General features: G+C 43.8%; 1 protein-coding gene across 2 annotated transcripts in view; it reads left to right on the top strand.

Annotated features, from left to right (window-relative positions):
* The window catches only part of LOC147702338 (ATP-binding cassette sub-family A member 9-like), a 1,822,583-nt gene that overhangs the window by 26,592 nt on the left and 1,770,320 nt on the right, over nucleotides 1–25,671 (top strand). For both annotated transcript variants that reach the window (XM_086930970.1, XM_086930969.1), the window contains exon 2: nucleotides 17,789–17,999. In XM_086930970.1, the coding sequence (XP_086787096.1) occupies nucleotides 17,789–17,999 (211 nt within the window). The remainder of the gene's footprint in view (nucleotides 1–17,788; nucleotides 18,000–25,671) is intronic.

The raw sequence follows: 25,671 nt of genomic DNA, 5'->3' as shown, positions 1-25,671 counted from the left end.
AGTATGTCCTTCTGGGCCACCCTGCCCCTTTCAATGGCGGGCCGAGTTTCACTCCTAAAAATGATAGCCCTACCGCGATTATTATATTTCTTCCGGACCCTCCCCGTATGGATACCTGGAGCGATCTTCAGACGATTAAGATCGACGATCGTGTCCTTTTTGTGGGGAATGATCAGACGTAGAATTGCATTGGCGACGCTGACCCGCCCGAAGGATGAGGGTGGCCTGGCGGTCCGAGATTTTGAGCTCTACTACTTGGCGGCTCAATTACAATTCTTCACACAGGAAGTTGCGAGGGTCTACCGCGGCCCGGAACAGGAGAGGGAGAATGGCACCCCCGCCACGTCCAGGCATACATAACCCTACAGCAAGGGCTGATGCTCAGAGGGCTGACCCAAGAAGAACGGACGCTCCGATTGTGTTGGAATCGCTCACAAAAGCGAGCTGGACCCGGGCACCCGTATGCGCCCGAAATCCCGCTGGGCATGGTGACAGCACTCCCACATGGCGGAGACTGGTCGAGGCTACGAATGTGGGAAGAGGCAGGGTTACAGATGATAGGGGATCTTTATGATGACGGAGTATTAACCCCGTACCAGACTTTACAGGAGCGATACGACCTTCCGAGGGGAGACTATTTACTGCATGCAGCGGTGGTGAGAGCCATACAAGCGCACTGGGGGGAGGGACTGATAGAGCCCACGACGACACTGGCGTGCCAATACACAATGATGGCGGCAGGAACATTTAAGGCGGTTACATGCCTCTATTCCAGAATGCACACAGAAACCCTACAACCACTTACACCGCTGAAGAACAAATGGGAGGCAGACCCACAGTTAGAAATCCCAGGCACGACGTGGTCCCAGCTAGTGCGGAGGGCTAGGAAGAGCACCAGAAACGCGCGTTTCCAACTGATTCACCTCTATATCCTCCATAGGGCCTACCTCACCCCGAGCAAAATAGCAGCGTACTTTGGCGCGGAGGACGCAGCATGCCCCAGATGTAACCAGATAGGAGCAGACCTAGTACACATGCTGAGGGGCTGCCCCCACTTACAAGAGTATTGGAGGGGAAAAGGTGACACCCTGAATGAAGTAGCGGATAGAGAACTGCAGTATGACAGCAATGTCACTATCTTACACTGGTTCCCACACACACGCAAGAACAAACTTTCAAGCAAATTCATCGACATGGGCCTACTTATAGCAAAGAGAGAGCTGACCAAGGGGTGGAAGTCGAAGGTAGGGCCAACACACCGGGGGTGGCTGAATGAATTTTTGAAGTGGGCAACAGCGGAGAGTACGATCAGATACCAACTGGCCTGCCGTAGATCAGACGAGAAAGCACAGGACGCAGCACTGGCATGGGAAATATTAGTACAGGCGCTGAGAGATAGCACAGTGGAGGAAGGAGGGGATGAGGAGACAGAGGACCTGGTGGCTCCAGTAGAGATGGTAACGACCCTGGCACCTACACCAGGCACACACACACAGTAAAAATACAAAGCTCCGAAGTCCCACAGTATAGGTACATATCCTAGCGCCAGGCAAAGAAGAAGACACAGGGGGGGAGGGGAGGAAAAGCATCCCGGGATCCAGTAGAGGAACATGTACGAACCTTGACGAGCGAAAGTGGGGAATGGGGCGAAAAAGCAAAAGCAGAGGGCGGAGGGCCCCATATGTTGATTAAAGCAGGCATCCCAGCCAAGAGAGTAACATGTAAATGAGTAACGCCGCCCGACCTCCAGGGTGTGGGCTGAATTGCTGTGTACGAGACATCTGGAAAGAGATAAGGGAGCAACGACTCTGCACAAAGAGATCCTAAGTTCATCAATGTACACTGTAAATAACTCTGCAATAAAAATTGTTTACGAAAAAAAAATATATAAGATTTTTAAAGCACTCTGCTACCCTGGGTGTCCTGGCACTGTACACTACCATCTGAGGGAAACTTATAACTGGCCCAGGTGGGCGGAAACAGTTTACTCGAAGAGCCAGGTTTTTAGTCCCTTTCTAAACTAGAGCAGCTCTGTCGAATTCCTTAGTGAGAAAGGAAGCCTGTCCCAAGCTTTGGCGGCACAATTCCGAAAACTCCTTCCACCCCAGGTATGTTTCATGAAGCGGGGAAGGGTAACATGTTTTGCTTGCATGGAACGTAAGGCTCTTCCAGGGACATACCAGTGAAAGGTTTACTTCAGAAATTCAGGGCCATTGCCTTTTAGGGCTTTAAAGACTAGACACAAAGCCTTAAACTGAATCCGGGATTCGACAGGGAGCCAATGAAGGGCTCTAAGTTCTGCCCTTACCAAGGCAAACTTAGGGGTCCCTGAAAGCAGTCTGGCTGCCGCGTTTTGCACAATCTGGAGTCTTCTGGATGATTAATGAAGAGAGCGTTGCAATAATCCAGACGTGAGAGGATGAGCGCCGTGACTGCTTTTTCATTCTATCTTCCGGAAGGGAAAATTTTGATCTTGCGCAAAATGCGCAGGACAAAAGAACAGGAGGAAAGGACCCTGCTGACCTGATCACAGTATGCCAGTTTTGAGTCCACAATCACCCCAAGGTTTTTTGCCCTGTCCACCGGAATTGGGAGCATGCCCATTGTATCTGGCCCCCAATCAGGTGTCCACAAGTGTGCCGTGTTCCCAAAGATGATAACCTCGGTTTTCCCTCCATTAAGTTTAAGGCAGTTTGACGCCATCCATGCAGCAATGGCCTGCATACAATTATGATATTTTACACCAGTCTCTGCCTCAGCGCCTTTTTTGATAGATAACACTATTTGTGTATCATCGGTGTAGGAGGTTAGCTGGAAACCAAATGTTCTGATCAAAAGTGCCAATGGTGCAATATAGACATTAAATAGTGTCAGGCTAAGCGAGGAGCCTTGTGGAACTCCGTAAGGGAGAGAAAAAAGGCCTATAGCTGTTGCTGCCAAGATCCACTGTTTGTGTTCTATTGGCCAAAAACGATTTCAAGAGGTCACAGGCCTTTCCATGGACTTCGACCGCCGATAGACGGTCCATAAGAACTTTGTGATGGGCCGTATCAAAAGCGGCCGAGAGGTCCAGCATGATGAGTATGGTGGCCCCGCCCTGGTCTAAGGCCTCTCTGATCTCATCTGTAGATTTTATTAGCGCCAACTCAGTGCTGTGTTCCGGATAAAAAACAAACTGCGTGATGTCTAGCAGGGAGTTGGACTGAAGAAAACAGAAAAGGAAGACAAGAGTTAGGTCTGTAATTACTCGGGTCTGTGGGGTCCAAATGAGATTTTTTTAGTAAAGGCAGGATAGAGGCTGTCTTCCAGAGGCCAGGGAAGTGGCCTGTATTGAATATGGAGGCAAACAGTGGAGTGAGATCTTCCCCAATGGTTTCTGGAACTGCTTTCAAAACAGAGACTGGACAGGGGTCCAAAGGAAAACCGGACCGAATCTCTGATATCAATTTGATGACTCCTTGCTGCTCCATCGAATTAAAATGATCAAATCTAGGGGAGCGCCATTCCTGCTCAGCACTCACTGAGGACAGCACCTCCTTATAGGCGTTAGATGTGAGAATAAACTCAGTGCTGTGTTCCGGATAAAAACCAAACTGCGTGATGTCTAGCAGGGAGTTGGACTGAAGAAAACAGAAAAGGAAGACAAGAGTTAGGTCTATAATTATTCGTGTCTGTTGAGTCCAAATGAGATTTTTTTAGTAAAGGCAGGATAGAGGCTGTCTTCCAGAGGCCAGGGAAGTGGCCAGTATTGAATATGGAGGCAAACAGTGGAGTGAGATCTTCCCCAATGGTTTCTGGAACTGCTTTCAAAACAGAGACTGGACAGGGGTCCAAAGGAAACCCGGACCGAATCTCTGATATCAATTTGATGACTCCTTGCTGCTCCATCGGATTAAAATGATCAAATCTAGGGGAGCGCCATTCCTGCTCAGTACTCACTGAGGACAGCACCTCATTATAGGCGTTAGATGTGAGAATAAAAGAGGAGAAAATGTTTTCCACCTTTTGTAAGAAGAAAGTGGCCAAAGTCTCACACAATTTAGTGTTGCTTTCTATCTTGGGACTGGGGCCGTAGTGATCATGGAATAAGTTTTAAACAAGGCTTTAGATGACAAACTGGCCAATCTAATTTGTTCTCCAAAATAGGCCTTTTTGGTGTCGCCGAGGACTTTCTTATAACTAGCAAGACCCCGTTTGTACGCTTCTCTGTCGGAGGTCTTGTACTCTCTCCTCCAGGCTCTCTCCAGTTTTTTACAGTCTAATTTGTGTTTATTTAGACTTTCAGAGTACAAGGGGGCTGAAGGCGTTGATCGCTTGAAAATGCACCAATTAATGGGCGCCAGTGTCTTACAAGCAGAATCCACCCAAGCTGTGTAATTGGTTGTAGCTTTCTCTACGTCAATGGAGGGTACGGGTAAAGAATTTTTTAGCATATGATCCAAAGCAGCATAATCAATGTTCTTCCAAGCCCTTGTCATTAATGCTGCCTTGGTTGAGGGTGTATGCGGACTATGCATGGCTTGTTTGAGCTCAAATACCACCGCCGAATGATCCGTCCAAGTGAGTTGTTCTACACGAAAGCGACCACAACCTGCTTGTGCTACAGATGCCGTCCCTGGGTTCTAAAAAGCCTCGGCAAACAACATCTGAGAGTGAAACCCAGGAAGTTCTATTATGCAACAACCCGAGGCAGTCAAAATGGGATAGGATTGTAACTAATGTAAAATTCGTCACACAAAAGAAAGCAGCGGTGGAGAGTATGCTAGTAGATTTTCAGAACATGACAGCACAAGAGAAAAGTAACGCCACAATCACCAAAGCGCATGACAATTTGTTTGCAAAAATCAGTTCAACAGGTGGTATAATAAAGGTTGTAGAGAGGCATATAGGCAGTTGTCTTTCACCATCAAATCAAAAGACATGGGGAGAATAATAACCACGCAAATTTTTTACAAGACCACCTTAGTAGCAGCAAAAAAGGATTGGGCCGAGCAAAGATGGTCAGAGCTCCTCAAGGCTATCATGGGAAAAAATATGCAGACTTTTTGAAATCCGGTTAAATGGGGGAATGTTGGGTCCAGGCAAAAGCAGCATAATTATCTTGCCTCAGCTACGTGGGTCTCCTTTTTTGAGGAGCAATTTGCCATCAAAGATGGTGTTGGTACTTATTTTCAAATTCCTAAGGCTGACCAGCCTCTGTTATGTGCTCAAGAAGAGGTGGAGAACGCTCTGAAGGCAGTACCAAGGGGGAGAGCAACAGGTTTAGATCGTATCCCTGCAGACCTGTTTGTTCATGATAAAGAGAACTGGGTATGGTATATTCTTTGGTTAGCAAATGTTATAGCAAATGGAGCCCCTATCCCAGAATCTTGGCGTGGTGCCGAAATTCTTCCTATCTATAAACAAGCATTGGAAATGCAATAGGTCTCGCAGCATTAGAGTTAGTGCTTTTAGAATTGTTTATGGGTTTTTTGTAAATCTTTAGCATTTTTGTTTCCTGTAGCCAATGCTAAAGAATTAAAAAAAAAAAGCCATAAACATTTCTAAAAGCTCTAACTCAAATGCTCCGAGACCTATTGCACTGTGTGAGGGTGAGGGGTTGAGGGTGAGTGAGGGTGAGTGAAGGCGAGGGTGGGTGAGGGTGAGTGAGGGTGAGTGAGGGGTTGAGGGTGAGTGAGGGTGAGGGGTTGAGGGTGAGTGAGGGTGAGAGTGAGGGTGAGTGAGGGTGAGGGTGAGTGAGGGTGAGGGTGAGTGAGGGTGAGGGTGAGTGAGGGTGAGGGTGAGTGAGGGTGAGGTATTGAGGGTGAGTGAGGGTAGAGGGTGAGAGAGGGTGAGTGAGTGTGAGGTGTTGAGGGTGAGTGAGGGTGAGGCGTTGAGGGTGAGTGAGGGTGAGTGTGGGTGAGTGAGGGTGAGGTGTTGAAGGTGAGTGAGGGTGAGTGTGGGTGAGGGTGAGGGAGGGTGAGGGGTTTAAAATGTTACTCAACAAGTGATTAAATTGCATCCTAAAGTACGTAACAGCTTTTTACTAACAGAGCCCCTTCTATCACTCAGAGTAAAATATTTATTGAAAAGTTGCTTACCATACTAGAAAGGCTAGTAGCCCATCACAATATTGTTGATTGCTCTCGCCACAATAGGACAATAAAAGGGCACTGCCCACTCCCCGCCCCCACAGGCCGTCCACATGAACCCCATCTGCATGCAACGAATGTGGGATGCCTAGAGATGGGCGAAGGGCCTCGAAACGCAACCCCTTACTGCGAACCAGTACAAGGCAGAGAGAGCCCACTACACTCACCATTCACACGGCTAATGACTGATGGAGGCCGATGCCCCATCCAAGAACACAGTAACATAAAGATATAGGTAGCTTGAGCGTATGCGTGTTCCTGTCATCAGCATGGCCTCGCATAAGTGCTAAGAGCCTGTGTCATGTAGCGTCTGTTGCCACGCTCTTGCACCTTCATTGAGCTATAAATAACTTACTCTATTGTTCCCTTTTCGTTCAGGGCAGAACGGGTTGTCCGCAGCCTCCAAACAGATTTCCGCAGCCAAACAAACTCAGCAGAGCTATCTCACCGGATGTTTGAAGTGGAACTTTGGTTCCACCTCTTGGCTGGGACTGTCTTAAAACCACCAACTTAGCGCAGCAAGCGTGAACGGAAGTCGTGCAAACCTACAGTGTCGCGAAATCACAAAACACGACAATAAAAACGGCGCTTTAAAAAAAAAAGTTAAAAGAAACAGCAGATTAGCTTTGGGTAACAAAACCGCAAATACAGTACGCAAGAATGCGGTAGGTTCGCTCCAAAATTATAAAAATAAAAACTTTGGCAAGCATCGTAAAAAAGAATCCGGGGCAAAACTAAGCCGGAAACATTAAACTCAGTGAAGTGAAGCACAGTTCAGAAAGCCCCGCTCTGTAGTGCCTGCCTCTGCGGGATAATTAAGCGTGCATTACATTACCCTGCAGTTTGACCAACCAGGGTGATTCCAAATAGAGCATTAACATGGCACCTGGAAAAATTGAGGGAAGAGAATATGGAGGCTCGTACTGAGCGGTTCAATGGCCAAATAGCGCAAGAATGGAACCCCGGCCGTGGCTTCTATTTACTGGCGGCAGCAGCGCCTGCCTTTCCTGCACGGGGAGGAGGAGGGTGGTTATCGCCTGCCAGGCCTGAAAAGAGAGACGCCAGCCACCTGGCAGGAGAAAGCGATCGGGGGTTCTCGCTCTCGGAAACAACACGCGTCTCGTGAAAGATTCCCAGGCTGGCGGGAGCCTCAGTGCCCAGGGAGGGGGCATTGTGGAGAACCAGCCTGCCGTTGGCATCACCCCGGGCAGTGGCTTAGAGCCCGCATAGCCACCACGCGACGTTTTAGAGCTAAAACAGCTGTGGCTTCGTGTACATTAGTGCGCGTGCAGAAATACGAGCATGTGGAAATGTTTTTTTTCTATTTAACTGCTTAAAACGAAAAGAAAAGGTGCATTTGTGGATGGGGTGCACAGGAAAGAAGGAATATACATTTGGGGCTTTCAGAAAAAAAAAACAGAACCTTGACGCCAACTTTTTTGCTCTTGGTTCTATAATTGTAATATTATGGGGTGAAGGGGTGGGAGAGAGGATACCCTACTACACCCACATGGCGCTATACAGCTTACATGCGCACAAGGGTGGTCTCTTGAAAGATGGGAGGGAGTCTGAAACGAGACGGAGGGAAGAGAGGGGAGGGGGGAGGAGAAATGCGACACGGCGGGAAGGGGAGGGGGCGGAGCGGGTTAAATTAAACAAACGAGACGGAGGGAAGAGAGGGGAGGGGGGAGGAGAAATGCGACACGGCGGGAAGGGGAGGGGGCGGAGCGGGTTAAATTAAACAAACAAGACGGACGGAGGAGAGGGGAGGGGGGAGGAGAAATGCGACACAGCGGGAAGGGGAGGGGGCGGAGCGGGTAAAACAAGACGGACGTGCACGCGCTTTTAAGCTCAATGCGCATGCGCATTGAGCTTAAAAGTCACGGGCACTGCAAGGAATCGCCACGATTCCTTGCAGTGGATAAAGAGTGGATAAGCCCCCATAGTCTCGCTTGCTCGATGCGCATGCGCATCGACAGGCGAGACCTAAAAAGGGGATTGTTCCTGCCCCAGCAATTACAGGCCGATTAGCTTTATTGATTCCATACAAAAGATTTCCGCAAGGCTAGTGCTGAGCAGGATACATGAGTGGATTGAAACCAAAGATATATTATGCCCCCTTCAGGCAGGATTTTGTTCTCATATAAGCACTATTGACCAAGTTTTCTGGTTTTTATTAATTTCTTGGCGTATTGTTGTAATAGCAGGTGGTGCCGTCTATGCAGCCTTTGTTGACCTTAAGTCAGCTTTTGATATGGTCCTGCGTAAAAGAAGCTATGAGAAGTATTGCATCACCTATGGATGCCAGCAGACTTTTTATCTATGTGAGTGCGATTGCACAAGGACAATTTTGCACAAGCCCGATGGGGCACCCAGGGAGATGTAACCCCACGATTTCCGGTTTCCAAAGGGGTGCGGCAAGGGTGTTTCCTAGCCCCAACCTTATTTTCATTATTTATTAATGGGGTTGTAAATTATTTTCTCCTACACCCGACAGATGCTCCATCCCTTGCAGGAACCAAAATACGGTTACTTATGTTTGCGGACGACACCCTGATTATTTCCAAGACACATGCATGGCTAGATAGGGCACTTAGGCGATTTGAGGTGTTCTGCTAGGACCACGACCTGGTGGTTAAAGTAGACAAGACAAAAGTTATGGTCTTATACAAGCACAATGTAGTCAAAGGGAGGGTAGCCATGAACGGGAAGCAACTAGAACAGACAGATGTTTTTGCATACTTAGGGATTACCTTGAGCAGAAAATTAAATTTGAAGCCTCACATAGATCTCATGGCCCTTAAACACAGTCAACTAGCCTGGGTCCTATTAAAAGAATTCAATCACTCCCATACCAAACCCATAGGTCCAGCAATTAAGATTTATAACACCAAGAGGTCCTCCGTAATGTATGGTGCAGAACTTTGGGGCTTCAATGACCTCTCTCCTTTAGTACTGGCCCAGAATAAATGTGTGAGACTTCTGACTGGACTACCACACAGCACCCCACTAATACCTCTAATACCTCTGCTATCCGACTTGGGCTGCAATTTGCTGGTGCAGGAAGTACGATTTAGTCCTGTAGCATTTTGGCGCCGAATGTGGTCCACCCCAGAACTCACACATTATGCAATGGCAGCGAAGGATGTAGTAGATGCAGATAGATCATGTAATGTTGTCTGGCTCCAAAGGGTTAACACTATCCTGGGTCAACTCTGAGAGGACCCGGATGGCAACCAGTTTCCATCAAAAAAAGAATTTAAGGAGGCATATTGGTCGATGGTTAAGGCAGACCATTTAGATTCCACAAAGGCAAATTCACTGACTGGTCTGTTTCTGGAGCATAAAATTGTTCCCAAATATGAAAACTTTTGGGATTTCATAACTATACCCAGTGATAGGAGACTATATTTCCAATTTAGGGTAGACAACCTCCCGGTCAATTTTTATACTAGAAAATGGTCTAGTATGAGCAACAGTAAATGTTTGTGCTGTAAAGAGCAAGATGAAACTGTATCACATATCTCATTTGTTTGTCCAGTATATAAAATCCCTCGTAAAAAATGATTAAAACCAATCTGCTCCAATATGGGCACACCGTTGAGCGCTACAGCTTTGCGCATCTTTATGATCAACTACTACGAGCCATTGCTAAATTTTGCTAAATTTTTAAGTTGGTCTTGGAGAATTTGCGCAAATTTTTCTAAAAAGCAGACAACTGGGCCCACAGGTAATACTGAGGAAGACTCATCCCCTGTTAGTGATTCAGCTTGATCAAGCCCATTGGAGATATCCTAGAGGCATTAGAGTTTGAGAAATATATATATATATATATCTTGTATATATATATATATATATATACATATATATATATATATATATATATATATTGCGCTCAAAGTTTCCTTTTCGTTCCTCAAGGAAAAAGATAGCAGCACTCAAGAGGATACGGGTGTCCACATATTTTATTTCGTGCAGGAGCTACACAAACGCGTTTCGGCGTGCTGCCTTCGTCAGTGTGTAAAACAATCGATGTCAAGCATGTTAATAACGTTTTTTTCTCTCTATATCATGTTAACATGGACATAGACATAGGACATTGACCCCTCTACGACGCTATGGGCGCCATATTGCAGTGATGTTGTTACACAGTTTCTTTTTAGTGCATCGATTATACAGCATTTATCGTGCCCACAGATGGGTGGCAGTTCCGTGTCAGAGGGTATAATTATAATATAATGCAATGCGATAACATTGTTATTAAGCCGTGGATCGGCTTTTGTCCCATGTTCTACTATAGCCCATGTAGATATGACTTCAAAATACACTGAGACAAAATAACTCTTTCAAATCAAAAAGATACAGATCAAAAGATCAGAATCCACAAAAGTTCAATTGATGCCAATTCTTGGCAATACATGATCTAGTAAAAAAAGACATGACATTTTTCAAGAAAACTAACTTGAACTTCAGAAGTCTAAGTGGAACTTCTAAGAAACAGCTTGGCTATAAACAGCCAGCAGAATTACAGCAAATTACTCCTATTCACGATAATTTATACGGGGTCAGGTGATCATTGTCCAAAAGAGCTTTCAAGATCCTCAAATACAGGTTTACAGTCATGTAAATCATTGTTCTCCACACACTGATATATACATGTATACACATATATACACATATGTTCAAAAATACATATGTCTGCTACTAGGCAAATTACATCATACAGTCTAGGCAGATTAAAAAATTCACATCAATCACAGTCCAACATTATTTGCCCAGATGGAAAGCCATTTTTTCCCCGCTATTTAGACCTCGAGGATGTTTAGTGGATAGGTCAATAATGTACCTAGACTCAAGTCTACGTAATCTTCTAAGTCTATCGCCACCCCTTACACTCGGTTGAATAGTGTCTAGACCGAAATACTGTAACTGGTTTCGGTCTCTGTTGTGAGTCTCTGCGAAATGGCGGGCCACTGGATACGAGGGATCTGCCTTTGTCTATGGCCCTCAGATGTTCTAATATTCGCAGTTTCAGCTGGTTGATAGTACCGCCGATGTAGCGAAGGCCACATGGGCACACCAAACAGTAAATTGCAAAGGGGGTACTACAGGTAATGAACTTTTTTATGTGCATCGTTCTACCTGTGTCTGGTAGGACATATGACAAAACTCGCTTGCTACCTGAGAAGGCTTTACAATGGCCGCAGGGAAAAAAGCCCCTCATTTCTTTCAGTGTGTTGTTTCTTGGTGGTGGTTTCTCAAGATGGCTGGTAACTAGTAGATCCCCCAGTGATCTAGCTTTACTAAATGTCACCAGTGGGTGTGCGGGCAGGTCTTCACTGAGCACACTGTCCGTTTGGAGAATGTGCCAGTTTTTCTGTAGCATGGCTCTCAAATCTTTTGCTCCAGAGGAGAAGGGAGTTATCATTCTGAATTTCCCTTCACCTGTCGCTCTCTTTTTCCCTCGTCCTCCCTTAGATGTCTTAGATGTTAACAGTGTGCATCTAGGGATCAGTCTCACCATCCTGAGTGTGTCCTGCAACAGTGCTTCCCCATATCCTCTTGCTGTGAACCTAGTCAGGCATTCTGAAGCAGGCACTTCAAAATCTTGATGTCTTGAGCTATTCCTACGGAGCTGTAATAGCTCTCCATACGGAATGCTCCTGACTAGTTGGGGTGGGTGGCTACTACTGGCAAAAAGGGTAGAATTCCCAGCAGTTTCTTTCCTATAGAGAGAGGTGTGTAGCTGGCCCGCTTCCACGAACACCCTCAGGTCCAAGTACTCCGCTGCCACCGGACTAATTGTACCTGAGAAATGTAAGTTATACTCGTTGTCATTGAGTAGGTTGATGTAGGCTTCTGCTGTGTCTTTAGAGCCTCACCATATGATGAAAAGATCATCAATATAGCAATGCCAGCATATTGTTTCCCCTCTATCCTGCCCCACCAAACAGCTCCTGGGCACTTGCTCCTCCCACCTGCCCACGAACAATTTTGCGTAGCTGGGAGCGAAGCAGGTACCCATCGCCGTCCCAGACACTTGTTTGTATAGTGGTTCTTCAAACAAGAAGATATTTTTGTTAAGACAAAATTTCACGAATTCCAAAATCATGATGTTATGTTTCGCAAATCTCATTTGGCGAAGATTTAAAAAGCTTTCCAATGCCTCTAGGCTGTGACCATGCTCTATATTCGTGTAGAGGCTGGAAATGTCCAATACTATCAAGAGGCAGTCTGGGTCCCATCTTATGTCTTGAATTTTATTCAAAAAATCCTTAGTGTCTTGGACATAAGATTTTAAGTTCATCACTAAAGGAAATAAGATGTTATCTATTAGTCAGGACATATTTTCTGTAAGACTGCCTAAAGATGAAACAATTGGACGGCCTGGAGGGTGCTTACTGTCTTTATGGAGTTTTGGAAGGTGGTAGAATGTCGGGGTCAGAGGTTGGCTATTTCGTAAGAATAAATGTATCTCCCTACTCAGCATTTGGACATCATACCATCTCCTTATCAACATGTCGTAATCCCTTATGCTTTGCTGATAGAGGTCGTTGCTGCATTTGATATAAAATTTGTCATCCGACAATTGTCTTAATGCTTCACCCCTGTAATATTCCCTACTCATCAATACCACAATACCACCTTTGTCCGAGGGTTTTATTATGACATTTTTGTCATTCATTCGATCTTGGAGAGCCAGTTTCTGTTGTTCGGTGATATTGCTCTGTATCAGGTGATTGGCTTTCCTGTATTTCACGAGGTCGTTATTCATCGCTTCAATAAAGACATCCACAGCGTCCCATGGGGCTTGTGGGACAAATACCGATATTGGTTTAAAACCACTTTCCTCCCTTTATACATATATCCAGCATCAAATGCTCCTACTCAAGGAATCAATGAAGCAATTGTGAAATTGTGTACGAACACTGAACCTACTCAAGGGAACTATTATCTTACCGTTTTAAGGACCACTGCTACCATCATGCCTCCGGCATTACCTGTGAGCCACGCCCATTGTGGGCGTTTTGTCAATAAATGAAAGTATTGTCAAACAAAACGGTGAGCCTTCGGTGTGTACACACAGCAGCCCATGATTACGAGGCGGAGTTGGCCTCAAAACGCGTCGTGCATGGAGGAAACTAAAGGAGACATGAAAGGCAAGCAGCTACGAGGCGCGCAAACCAGATGGTGAGGTCAGCTTTGGGAGCCCTCTGAAAGCTCAAGGGCATTTGATACTGGATATATATATATATATATATATATATATATATATATATATATATATATATATATATATATATATATATATATATATATATACATATATATATATGTATATATATATATATATATATATATATATATATATATATATATATATATATATATATATATATATATATATATATATATATATATATATATATATATATATATATATATATATTTTTCTCCACCAATTGCCCAAAGCTGTTTGAAGGCGCACACAACAGGTGACGAAAGTATACAAGGCAGCCAGCATTCATTCCAATGTGGGTTTTATTTTCTGTTCGCCGACGCGTTTCGAGGCATCAAGCCTCTTTTTCACAGGCAGCTCGGGGTGTGCACAGAGAGCTCCTCTCTCATCAGTTATAGTCATGCTACCCAATTGGGTCCACGTGTAGTACGGGAGTTGTTGCAGGCATGCTGGGATATTGAGTCCATTCACGGAGCATTATTATTGATCGCCTTGGTAGATTCTGGCACATCCTTTATTTAGAGCAATTTATTCACCTTTGTAGGCCCCTGAAATGATTGATGGCCCATTACGCCGCATCTCCTGTGCTGTTGAGCGGGCATAGATTCAGTTCCTGCCACACAGCCTCGCTCCCAGTATTGCGATGGTGCGGCCTTCCACGGTCAGGATGGCCGTGTTAATATTTTGCCTTGTATACTTTCGTCACCTGTTGTTTACGCCTTCAATCAGCTTTGGGCAATTGGTGGAAAAATATATATATATATATATAAATATGTATGTTTTACAAAGGCTCTGCATGGATAAGCACTCGACAGCAGACAAGACTGAATTCTTCATTTATTAGCATTTGAAGGTGGCTTTACCCCGTACTTTTCCCTGCTGGCCATCGCGTTTCAAAGCAGTCTGCTCCTTCTTCTTGGGCGCAAAGGGACCTGCGGTGTCCTTAGGCTTCTAGTTGCCCCATGATATATATATATATTTCTTTAAGGGCTCTATCAGTTTTAATGGCTAATCCTTTTGCTTTTTATTTGTATTACTGGACACTGTATTTTATTGCAGGTGGCTTTTATGATTGATTTAATTAAAATAATGCATGAATTGAATTGATAGAAAAGAATTGTCAAAAAAACCTAAATGACATTCTGACAGTACCATACATTTTCAATGGGGACAGTGATGTGAGAAGACTCAAATGCTCCTTAATTCGCACGAGTTGTCAAGTTGAATAGTGGTGAAAATGCAGGACAGTTTTGTTTCATCCACCCATGCTATCATTCTTAAATGCTAAACCGAGATTCCCATGAAAAAGATGGTAGAGAAGACCTACATTTACACGTCACATCTGTGTAGGGTCCCTTAAATGTTATCCACCATGTTCAGAAGTGCTTTCTCCATTTTGTGTCATGTGCAGATGTCAATATCACTTATATTAAAAATATATTGGTAACAAAAATCTATTGATCCTGCAGCTGACTATTTGTTAAGCACTTCAATCTTAAAATCCACTAAATAATGAAGTCCTGTGCCAAACGCCTCCAAGCCCTGCTGCAGTTAGGTCCCACTGGAAATTCAGATATACTAATTTGAAGAAAAGTGGAAGCAGCACCAGGGATGAAGTCACACTTCAGCCAGAATGGTACTTTCAAATTCCTTTATTCTTCTTTTCATAACAAGAAAAAAGAAAAAATTGAAAATTATGTTGGTCTGTCCATTTGTAATTGTTTTTAGATATGTCTGTGGAAATTGATTATAGGTTTTGTCTTTTGTGGCTTCATATAGTTCATTAGTGCCATTTGATATGTAAGTGTTGTGTTTATATATATTTCATAAATATATATATATGTATATAAATACATATATTTATATAAATAAATATATATAAATATATATATATGTGAATATAAATATAATGTGAATGTAAATGTGAATATAAATATATATATGTGTATATTTATATAAATAAATATATATAAATATATATATGTGATGTGCTCATGTTTATTGTATACATATATATATATATATGTGACGTTGGTCTATTATATATTTGTGTGTTGCTTTCAGCCCCGATGAAGTTCCGATAAAGGGAACAAAATGTGTTTTGTTATGAAAAGAAGAATAAAGGAATTTGAAATCACCATACTGGCTGAAGTGTGACTTCATCCCTGGTGCTGCCTCCACTTTTCTTTAAAATATAACTGTGTCTGGTTGCCCTTTTACCTTCCTTACTACTACCCTTTATAGGATCATATTGATTAATTGATGTACTGCTGTTGGGAAATGGTTGCCTAGATGACTTTGTACTGAGTCAAATCTTTTTAACTAAAGTGGAATATTTTCCCTTGGGACTGATCCTTCTGGTACGGAGAACTGTGTGATGGGCACTATGCTGGGTAGGAGCATATATAGCCCAACAGGCAGAGCATCAAAATAGCAAAACGGGGGATTAATGTTTTGGAGTAATTAAATTACCTTGTCCAGAAGAATGCTCTGACATTTTATTGCAGTGTTGTCAGGCGAAGAAGTATCAAAAACTGAAGGATGTGACTAGGGACTGCATCACAATTTGCATGGAATTTCTAATTTGAATGGAAATGTGTGATTTTACCAGCTAAAAGCTTGTGAAACCTCTGAGTAGGAATGGGTCCTAAAACTGGGAATTACGGCAGGAATCAGTGCAACATTTACAATTTCCACAGTGATTTGAGGGCATTGATGAAGATAATTTAGGATTTTTACCTCTATGCTATACCGAGGGGATGTAAATGTCTGACCTTTGGCTCTGAGTGTAGGCACAAGGGTTCCATGACAGTCAACAGGTATTGTCATCAAAGGCCCTTGTTGTACTTCACCCTTAGTAAATTTGGAAATTTGGAAAGTTGGGTTTAGATCTTGTTATATTTTTCCTCTTTCCCTTAAAGCACAAGTCAGCTTTGGGCTGAAGGATTGAAAATGAAAGGGACTGTGTATTTACAATTGTATAGTCTGATGTTCATGGTAGGGTAATGGTAACATGGTGATGCTTTTTTGCTGATGGTTCTAGTAACATGATGATAGCAGTGTTCTTCATTATTAGTAGGGACAACAATCCCTTATAAAACATATTTTAGTGCTCTTGACATTTGATGCTGCTTACAAAACAGAACAAGTCCATGCCAAGCAGACCATGGTTTTGTTTTTTAATTTATAAGCAAAGCAAAAACTTTCACAATGCCAGTGGACTCAAAGAGAAAGAACTAACAAATCATCTCCGAATAATCTCAAAATTAGGTCGCATCACTGTGAAAAAGAGGATGTCTTGATAAAAATCTTGATGGAAAGAGGGGCGGTGAGGAAGCCAACCTGCAGAATTGCAAGGAAAACAGAGTTGCAAGCTCTTGAGAAAGCACCTATAGGAGTGTTCCTCTTTTCATCAAGATCAATTCCTTGGCCTTCTTTTGCTTGTATCTCCTTGTGGATTAGGACTGGACTATTTAGTGGTGTTTTCCGCTGTATCCCCTGGTTATCCTCGGATAACAATTTTTACCAACTGAGGGGTTTAATTTTATTTAGCTCTTCTGTGGCCTGAAGAAGGTTGATCTCGGAGAGAGGCCTCTGCCGAAACGCGCGTCAGCGTTATTCCTACAACTGTTTGGACTAGGGCCTATGTCTTATCTCAGTATCATTGAATGATGGAACTACTGGTCATGTATTATTTGACAATTCATGATTATTCAGAATAACCTGTTATCACTCAATTGATTCTTTCTGGTCCATTGGAAAATAACTGTGGTTGTTTTTCTCAATTATGTGATGTGTTAGAATGATTGGCATGTGAGACCGGTCAGGCTTGTGTGATTTGATGAATGGTAGTTTGCGTTCGTAGATCTAGGGGTTATTGTGACTCTGGGGGTTCTTTAAGAACTGTGTGTACATTAATGTGTATAAACTGAATAAAAATGAATATATGATATGTTATTTTATAAAATAAAAAAATTAATGAATAAAAACTGTCAAACTTTATCTCATGAAAAAAGATTTAATATGAGAATCACAAGGTTCTTTTGGGCTGCTATGTGATGTATTGCTCACTTATATAGTTCATTAAATATCTTCCTTAGATTTTGCTACCAGGCAGAGCCTGTTCTGTTTTGTTGACTGATATTTTCCCCCTGAACCTGCTGGTATAGCCTATAATAGGGGCCCTCTAGATTTTTGCATTTGATGCTGCCTGTCATGTGCACAGTATATACACGGGCGCTGTGTAATCCATCAAGGCTATTGCTTAGTCATCGTTCATGGCTGACTGGGTAGTTACGCCTATCACTTCTTACAAAACTTCACTAAATGCACTTGAACAATGTTTATTGAACAATACTCTTCTCAGTGCGAATTTTCAAGATCCCTGAAAATGCCCATTTCTCTTTCCCGTTTACAGGAGTGGCTCCTCTGCCTGGCTGTCCTTTTATTAGCGATGTTACTTGCATTTATCATGGATGTCTTTCACTTGACCATCCCTGAGATGCCTGAAAATGTTCTTGGGCCCTTGGATGAATTTAATGCTACTGCTCGTGTGATTGGATACACTCCACAGACACAGTCTACCAAACAAATCATGGAAAAAGTTGCCTTGGAATTAAATGGAACAGGTAAAGATAACAGATATGACTAGGCGGGACCAATTTACAATAAAACATGTTTTTTCACATAACACCCCAATTTTGTCAATTTTCTTATCTGATAATCCTAAACATAAGGCGTTTCTATTCTAAACTTGATATTAGTTTTAGCAACCGCCTAAGGATGCATGCCTGAACCCGGCTGAATCTGGTATTTGCAGATGCATGTTTCAAGGTTATGAAATCAATACTAACATCAATTGGGTAAAGTATTTTTATTGTTGGTATCATCGTGAGTATTATTTAAAAGTGGTTATTGAGGTGATTACAAGTTTTGCTTATATCAATATTTATATGTTGAAGAACAAAAGATTGTTCTGAAACATGCAGCTGGCATGAAGCAATTTCCTTATTACATATGAATATGTTCTTCATGGTAGTAGGCATTCTGGGTGTGTCTTGCTGCACTGTTTTAAGTTGGGTGAAGTTGACCGGGGCTGTCAAAGAGTGTGTTGTGACATGGCTCCAGAAGGCTTGGAAGCCAAGGCTGTCGTTACAAATCTCATTAGAATATAAGCTGTGAAATGTATTAACTTTTTCAATGCATTTTGCCTTGCTAGAAATGCCTACCATCTTGGAACAACATGTTGTTAAATATTCCAGAACATATGAAAAGATGGCCGCCACTGATCAACGGTGCGGTCTTTGAATGCATTTTGTTTTATTTTTACAAATCTCTTTCAAACATTTCTGCCATAGATGTACATGTATCCAAAGCAGTCTTCTTGTAATGGGATGTGGAAATGCCTGCCTCAAATGAGCAGCCGTGTTGGAATGGTCAGAAAACCATTGTTAGATGGTTGTATGCCAACAGCATAGTGGGCAGTATAGAAGCTAAACAAAAAACAAGGGAACAGGGGGCCAAGATGACAGTGGGTGGGAAGGACCAGGGGAAAGTGAGGGACATGGAGAAGGATGGAGACCAGGGAGATACAGTGAAAGGAAATATTCCCTCCTATGCACTGCCATCCAATCAGAACACTATGAGATTGAAATGCTCCTGGGTGGGACAGATAAAAGAATAGGTAGGAAATCATTGAGTTATGAAGAAGGATAGTGAGGTAAACAACAAAGCCATCCAATCATGATGAAACGGTTGACCCAAAGTGCTCTTTAAGTATGTGCAATATATTGGAAATAATAAGTCTTGCCAACAGATAGTTATAGATATCTGTAATGGAGACTTAAAACAGGGGTTTACAAACATAAAGAAACCAAAAATCCATGCCACTGTTTGATATAAAAAATGACACAGTAACGGAATAAGAAGCAATGCTTCCTTGATATAAGCTTCACACTTACAAAGTGGAACTTCATGCGGTGAATTGAACCACTTCCCAAATTAATCTGCTAATTCAGAATGAGTTAGCATTCATTACAAATGTGAGACACTTCATAGCTTTCAAACAGTACAGGGGACCCTGTAGCAAATCTACCTTCTCTGCATTGCCACTCCAGATTTCTTTGCCTTTTTTCTGGGCCCTAATTTTGCTTGTATGAGGACTTTATTGGGGTTACTGTTCAGTGCCACAGAGTGTGCACTGGCCCTAAAATGATATTGGTCTACTGGGTGAGGGGGGTGTAAACCCTACTCAAGCAGCAATTGCAATTTTTGTCAGGGTTAAATACAAGCAACCCAAAATTAACCTGTGATAAACCCTCTGGATCAGCACTTCAAACAAACACAAAAACACAATCAGTAAAACCGGAGATATGCATTTTTAAAGAAGTAAGTGAAAACAGTGATTAGAAGCACAAAGAGCCAACTATCATTATCTTGTCACACCAGACCGGGAAAAAGTTCAGGTTGACTGTGAAGAAGCACGGGCCGTATACAGGGATCAAGTTAGGCTCGATGGACAAAGCACCTTAAATTCTGGTTTGCAGAGTGTTGCGAGATCCCACCTTGAGGATGTGTCATGCAGAGTTGGTTTGAGGGAGCTGTGGGTCTGAGTCCTGCATCATTGTCGAGAATACAGCAACAAGGGCTTGTGTGAACTCCAGCCTTGAGGTTGCCATGTACACTGAAGGAAGCTGCTTTGGTGCTGTGATGTGAAGTTCTGCTTCATGGTAAATGACGCCTTGGACGAGAGGTTTGCGATGTGAAGGCCTGCATCGAGGATGCATTGCACAGTGACTGTTCCGAAGACACTGCAGGCTGCAATATGAGGTCTGACGTTGGTTCTGCTTAAAGGACCACAACTGGGCTGGCAAAGCACCTTCAGGCCCACTTCCAATGGTCAAGGACTTGGGTGGCACTACTTGGGGTGACGAGACTCACAGCAGACAGAGCACAAGTTCTGGGTTCAAGGTAGTTGGAGCCTTTTCTGTCCCTGAAGCTAGCAAACTAGCCCTTGGAATCACTCTTGTGATCCTGGCTTCAAGAAGCAGGTCCAGTCCTTTAACTCAGGCAGCAGGGCAGCAATCCTTCTCGCAGAGCAGCACAGCAGTCCTTCTGAGGCTTTCACAGGTGTAGTGGTATACTGAAGAGTTAGGTCTGAGGGTTCATTATTTATATCCGGTGTACACTTTGAAGTAAGGGAATGTTTTGGAGATTTCCATCCCTAGAGGTGTTTGGAATTTCCTGCCTCCCTGCCCTGGCTCCCGCTTGTCTGGGCTCACAAAAGACTAGTGTCAGACGCTTTGTGAAAGGGCAAAGCAGAGCATTTGTGATGTACAAGCATGGTATGGGACAGTTCCTCCCCCCTATCAAGTCACAGAAGGGTCATCCTGCTAACACTTATTCCCCCTTTGTCTTACTGTATGGGAGCAATACTCAAAGACCAACTGCCATCTGCACCTAGGTATGTAACCCAGGATACAGGCGACATGCACCAAATGTTTGGGGCAAGAAAATGCCAACTATATAATCATAGAGTATGTGTCACGCACTGCCACGGTGTTCCAGAAGTTTGCTCTGTTTCACGTGCTCCTGAGGTATCACTTTACAATCCTGTGAAGTGTTGGGTATGAATAAATCAAAGATGCATCTCCTAATTAGGGGATGTCCCTCAGGGCACAGCCATAAAGCCCATCAGGGCATGTATCGTTAAAACAAAAAATGATCTTTCCGAAAGCTTCGGTTGTAGATTCCACGTTTATTTCACGTTATATTTCATAATTAGGATGTTTCTGAACACTGTTCGGTCAGACTCCCATTGACTTCAATGGGAGCCTGTGTTCCGACTGACAACACAGGCTCCCATTGAAGAAAGGGGTGAGTGGGGAAAATCGTTTACCCTGTGGTGGGTACCACATGGTGCCTGCCACACTGTGCATTTTTGGAAAGAGGGGACCCATGGAAACCCCCACAGGCCCCATTCGGAGGACCTTGGGTGAAGAGGGGTCTGTTACCAGCCCTCAAAGTCAGATTCTGACAGCCGGCCGATCCATGTCGGAACTATCGATTCGGAAAGGCTGTCCGAATCAGACATCGTAATCAATTGGTCGGAAACGAGGTACATAGACCTGTATGAGTCTGCTCCAACTGACTCTGTTCCTCTGAATGCCGTTCATAACGGAGTCTGTACCGAGTCAGAAAGTCCGAACGCTTTCCGAACTTTGTAATCGGTCGGTCGGAAGGGTTTCCGAATCGGTCAGAGAGGCAGGTTCCGAATCGGAAAAAACAAATGCTCTTTGGAGCCTTTCCGACCAACATTGTTATGAGGCCGTAAGTGTAATAAAGAAAAAAACAAGAAAGCTTGCCTTTTCCATTGATGCACCTAGGATCTGGAGCAATATCCATCAGGACTGCCCCAAAGCTGCTCTAGTTTAGTAAAGAGTTTCACCTTCGTAAGGAGCACTACATCCCAATGCATTTACCATCTTCAACCCAGCACCATCTCCCCTTACTCATTGTCTTTATAGTTGTGTTCGACCATGTACAGTGCTCTGCTGCCTTTCGACCAGATTTGCGCTATAGAAGTACTATATACGTGCAAGCATACATCAATGATTCTAATTTGAGCTGGCTTTAGATAGCATTACAATGCCTGAAGATACCATGATTTAGGGTTAAGGGTAAACGTAACAAAAATCTTTATAATGCGATGAGGCACTGGCAGTCAAAAATGCAGAGAAATGAACATAGATGGGCAAAAGATAGATTTTACAATCAGATAATGCTATTTGGGATTTCTCTTTGACCATAAGGGTTCCTGGACCAATGTGGTACAAGCCAGAAAACTGGCTTTGATGAAATCAAATGCTGCGTTAGCTAATTTTGCTAAATAAGTGGTTAGGGGACCCCACACAAGCTATTACAGATATATAGGACTTAGAGTGTGTCAACTGTGTCATATGGGGCCAGGATCTGGGGACATTCAGAAGTGCAGGTTCTCCAATATGTTGAAAATAGGTTGCTATGATTTATACTGGCAGCCCCGGCCAGTACTGCATCATATGTTTGCCACTCAGAACTGGGTATCCCTCATTTTTCAGATGTAATAAAAGTGGAACCAATTTTGTTATGGCACAGAATATGGACTTCTGCAGAAACTACCCTTAACAAAGATATTTCAAATGACAGTCTAAAAATGGATGGTGTTCTAAGAATTGCATGGCTAAAATGTGTACAGAATATTATGAATGATTTAGGCCATTCAGAGTTTTATACTAAGGCATGTACAATGGACACTCTGACAAGAAAAGAGCTGAAAATGAAATGTTTAACTCTCCTTGAAACTCTTAGACTAATAGTGGAAATGCCAAAGTCCACAGTATTGCACAATCAAATGATTTTAACAACGTATAGCATTCAACCATACTCAGCCTCCAACTCCAGTGAGGCCAAGCTTATGCACCTGCCCTGACACCGGTTCCACACGCCCAGAGGCTCTTCTCTCACTGCGCGAGGCCTTGCTGCGCGGGACCTCATAACAGCCAGCTTCACACCGCATGAGCCCGAGGGTCTCAGCCTACAACTCCCATGAGGCCAAGCTGATGCACAAGCCCTGATGCCAGTTCCATGCACCTGGAGGTGCTTATCTCCCTGCGAGAGGCCCCGCTGCGTGGGACCTCATAAGAACCAGGTTCATGCCACATGAGCCAGTGGGTCTCAGCCTACAACTCCTGTGAGGCCAAGCTGATGCACTAGCCCTGATGCTGGTTCCACGCTCCCGCAGGTGCTTATCGCCCTGCTAGAGGCCTGCTGCCTGGGACTCACGTGGGCAATGCCTGGGCAAAGCCCGGGCCAAGGGCAGGCCCGTCATTGCCAGGAAGAGGCAGGGCAGGGCCACCCCCCTTGGCTCGCTGATTTATTTGATCTAAGCGAACTCTGTGCGACTTGTGGACTGCTACTGCCAAAAACTGTGAGTTTCAGAAGCATATGCAGTGATCAAGTGTCCTATTTTATAATTGGACTCGAATGTCAGTATAACAAATATAACAAGTCCAGCCTTGGGACAAGTTCTTTTAGTTGCTACTATTGTCTTTACCTCTGCATTTCATTGAGCATAGGGTGTTTGGGGTTGCTGGAGTTCTAGTTTTTGACCTTATAGTTATCTTCTGACATGGTGAAAAGAAAAGCTACTGAGAATGACAACTAAGAGGGTGGGATGTCTGAGGGAGGTCGTAGGAAAGCTAGCAAAGCCAAATTAGCACATAAGTCGGCCACAAAAAATGGAGTTCTGGATCGCATTGATGACTTATTGGTAGAATGTCATGACATCTTAGCTTCGCTCACCAACCCTCCCACTTCTCCAGCACTCCACCACACAACCAGCACCATTATCTGGCAAGAAATCCAAGTGCGCTAACAAAGTTAAGCGAATTCTGTCTATATTGACCAGGCACGCAACACAAAGCCCTGTGTCCAAAGTTCCTATGCATAATACTAATACGCAGTGTACCCCAGTGGAGCACGACAGGGAAATAGGGGCCTTCCCCTCTCCCAGAGGAGGGGTTGACACTAGTGTAGCTAATGGTAAGATTGACAGCACTACCACCACTAATATTCCTTTATCAGACCGTTTTTCGCCACTTCAATAAGAGCCAGAACAAATGTTGGGAAGGCAGGTAGAGGCATTGAGGGATGCCCCACCCCCAAACCCAGTTGTAGTACGTATGATTATTCAAAATGAGGCGCCAGATGGGAGAGGGGTGGTTTCCCAAGCACAGTATCTAAATGAAGAAAGAAATACTTGTAGGTTTATTGCTGAACTCAAGGAAGAAGTTAGTTCGCTAAAATCAATGATCCTAGTGCTCTCAACCCAAGTGAAGCTTCTCATGAATAAGGAGCACCCTAGAGTTTACATATCGGATCCTACCATTAGGTCCCTACCAAGTCTTGTTCCACCAATAGATAAGAGCACAACCAGTAAGCCCATGAGTAATATAGTACCCTTAATGTCTATTCCAACTTGTTGTCCAACAGAAAATCGAAATATAAGTTACACCAGAGCAAAACAGGATGATAACAAAAGCCATTTTATTTCAAGGCAGACTCAGGATCAACAGTCCACTAAGCGTATTTTTATGATTAATGTGCCTAAAGTCCAACTGAAAGGTAAACAAAAGGACCATCATGTGAGAAGTGGCCTGGCATATGCTGTGCACTATTCTAGTGGGCACCTTGCACCAGTCCAAACGACCCCTTATTGATGGTAGGTTAAAGACAACCTTATAGAAAGCTAACTTAGTGGTAGCTGTGGAGAGCAGCCTTCAGGCCAAGTCTTGAAGGAATGTAAAGCAACTTGTTTTACCAGTCTATAATCTCGTGAATGACCAAATGAAAGGAGAACCACACCAGGTATATATATGAAATATATGTATTTATTCTAAACACACCCCTTTAGTCTGTTTATGAGGCTAGAGGCAAAAGTACATTAGGTAAACTTAATTAGCACACAGTAAATTAGCACAATATATGTTGAGCCCTAGGGGCGTATAAAATCATGTATCTATAAAGTGGTATAAGAACTACAACTTGCATAGATATAAGGCCTAGAGCCTTTAGAACCACTGGGGCCACCAGGAACCACCCAAGTTAGTGACACAGGGAACCCAAGGGGGACGCATCCAGTGTCTAAAGACGACCATGAATCACCATTAACTTCTAAGGGGAGAGTCCCGGTTGGAAATTCAAAGATAAGGGACACTTAGAAGAGGACTTGGAGCAAACCCCTTTAGAACTAGGAAGTTCTAGAGTCAACACCCATGGGAGCACCGGAGTACTCAAGTTACCTCACCCATGGAAGCCGGGTACATAGTTGTCTTTTCTTGTCGGGTTTTGTCGTCGATTTCAATGCCGATCGGCTGCAAAGTGCTGCTGGCGTCCAAGTGGAAAGTGTCTAGGTAGATCAAAGCCTGGAAAGGGGGGTCGTTACACCCATTTCCTTTGTCCAGTTTTGAGCCATAGCAGGGGCTGTGTGCCCCTGTAATGGGTTTGAACTGGGGTATACACAAGGACACCAAGTGTGCCCCCAGCATTGTCTGAAAAGCATTCTCTGAATGCACCCACCCAGCCCCAACACACAAAAGCCTCCCTGTGACAGGTGGGACCAAACACAACATGTTTCCATGCAGCCATTCCAAAGTTAGCATTTACCGCGAGGCCAGGCCATAACACTTGAGTATGGGCTCGGTGCAGCTAATGGATGTACCAACTCTGAGAAGATGGGAGCCAATACCTTTAATAGAACTA

This window comes from Lissotriton vulgaris, chromosome 7, assembly GCF_964263255.1.
Source record: "Lissotriton vulgaris chromosome 7, aLisVul1.2, whole genome shotgun sequence".
Classification (NCBI taxonomy): domain Eukaryota; kingdom Metazoa; phylum Chordata; class Amphibia; order Caudata; family Salamandridae; genus Lissotriton; species Lissotriton vulgaris.
This window is presented reverse-complemented; position numbering and strand designations above follow the sequence as displayed.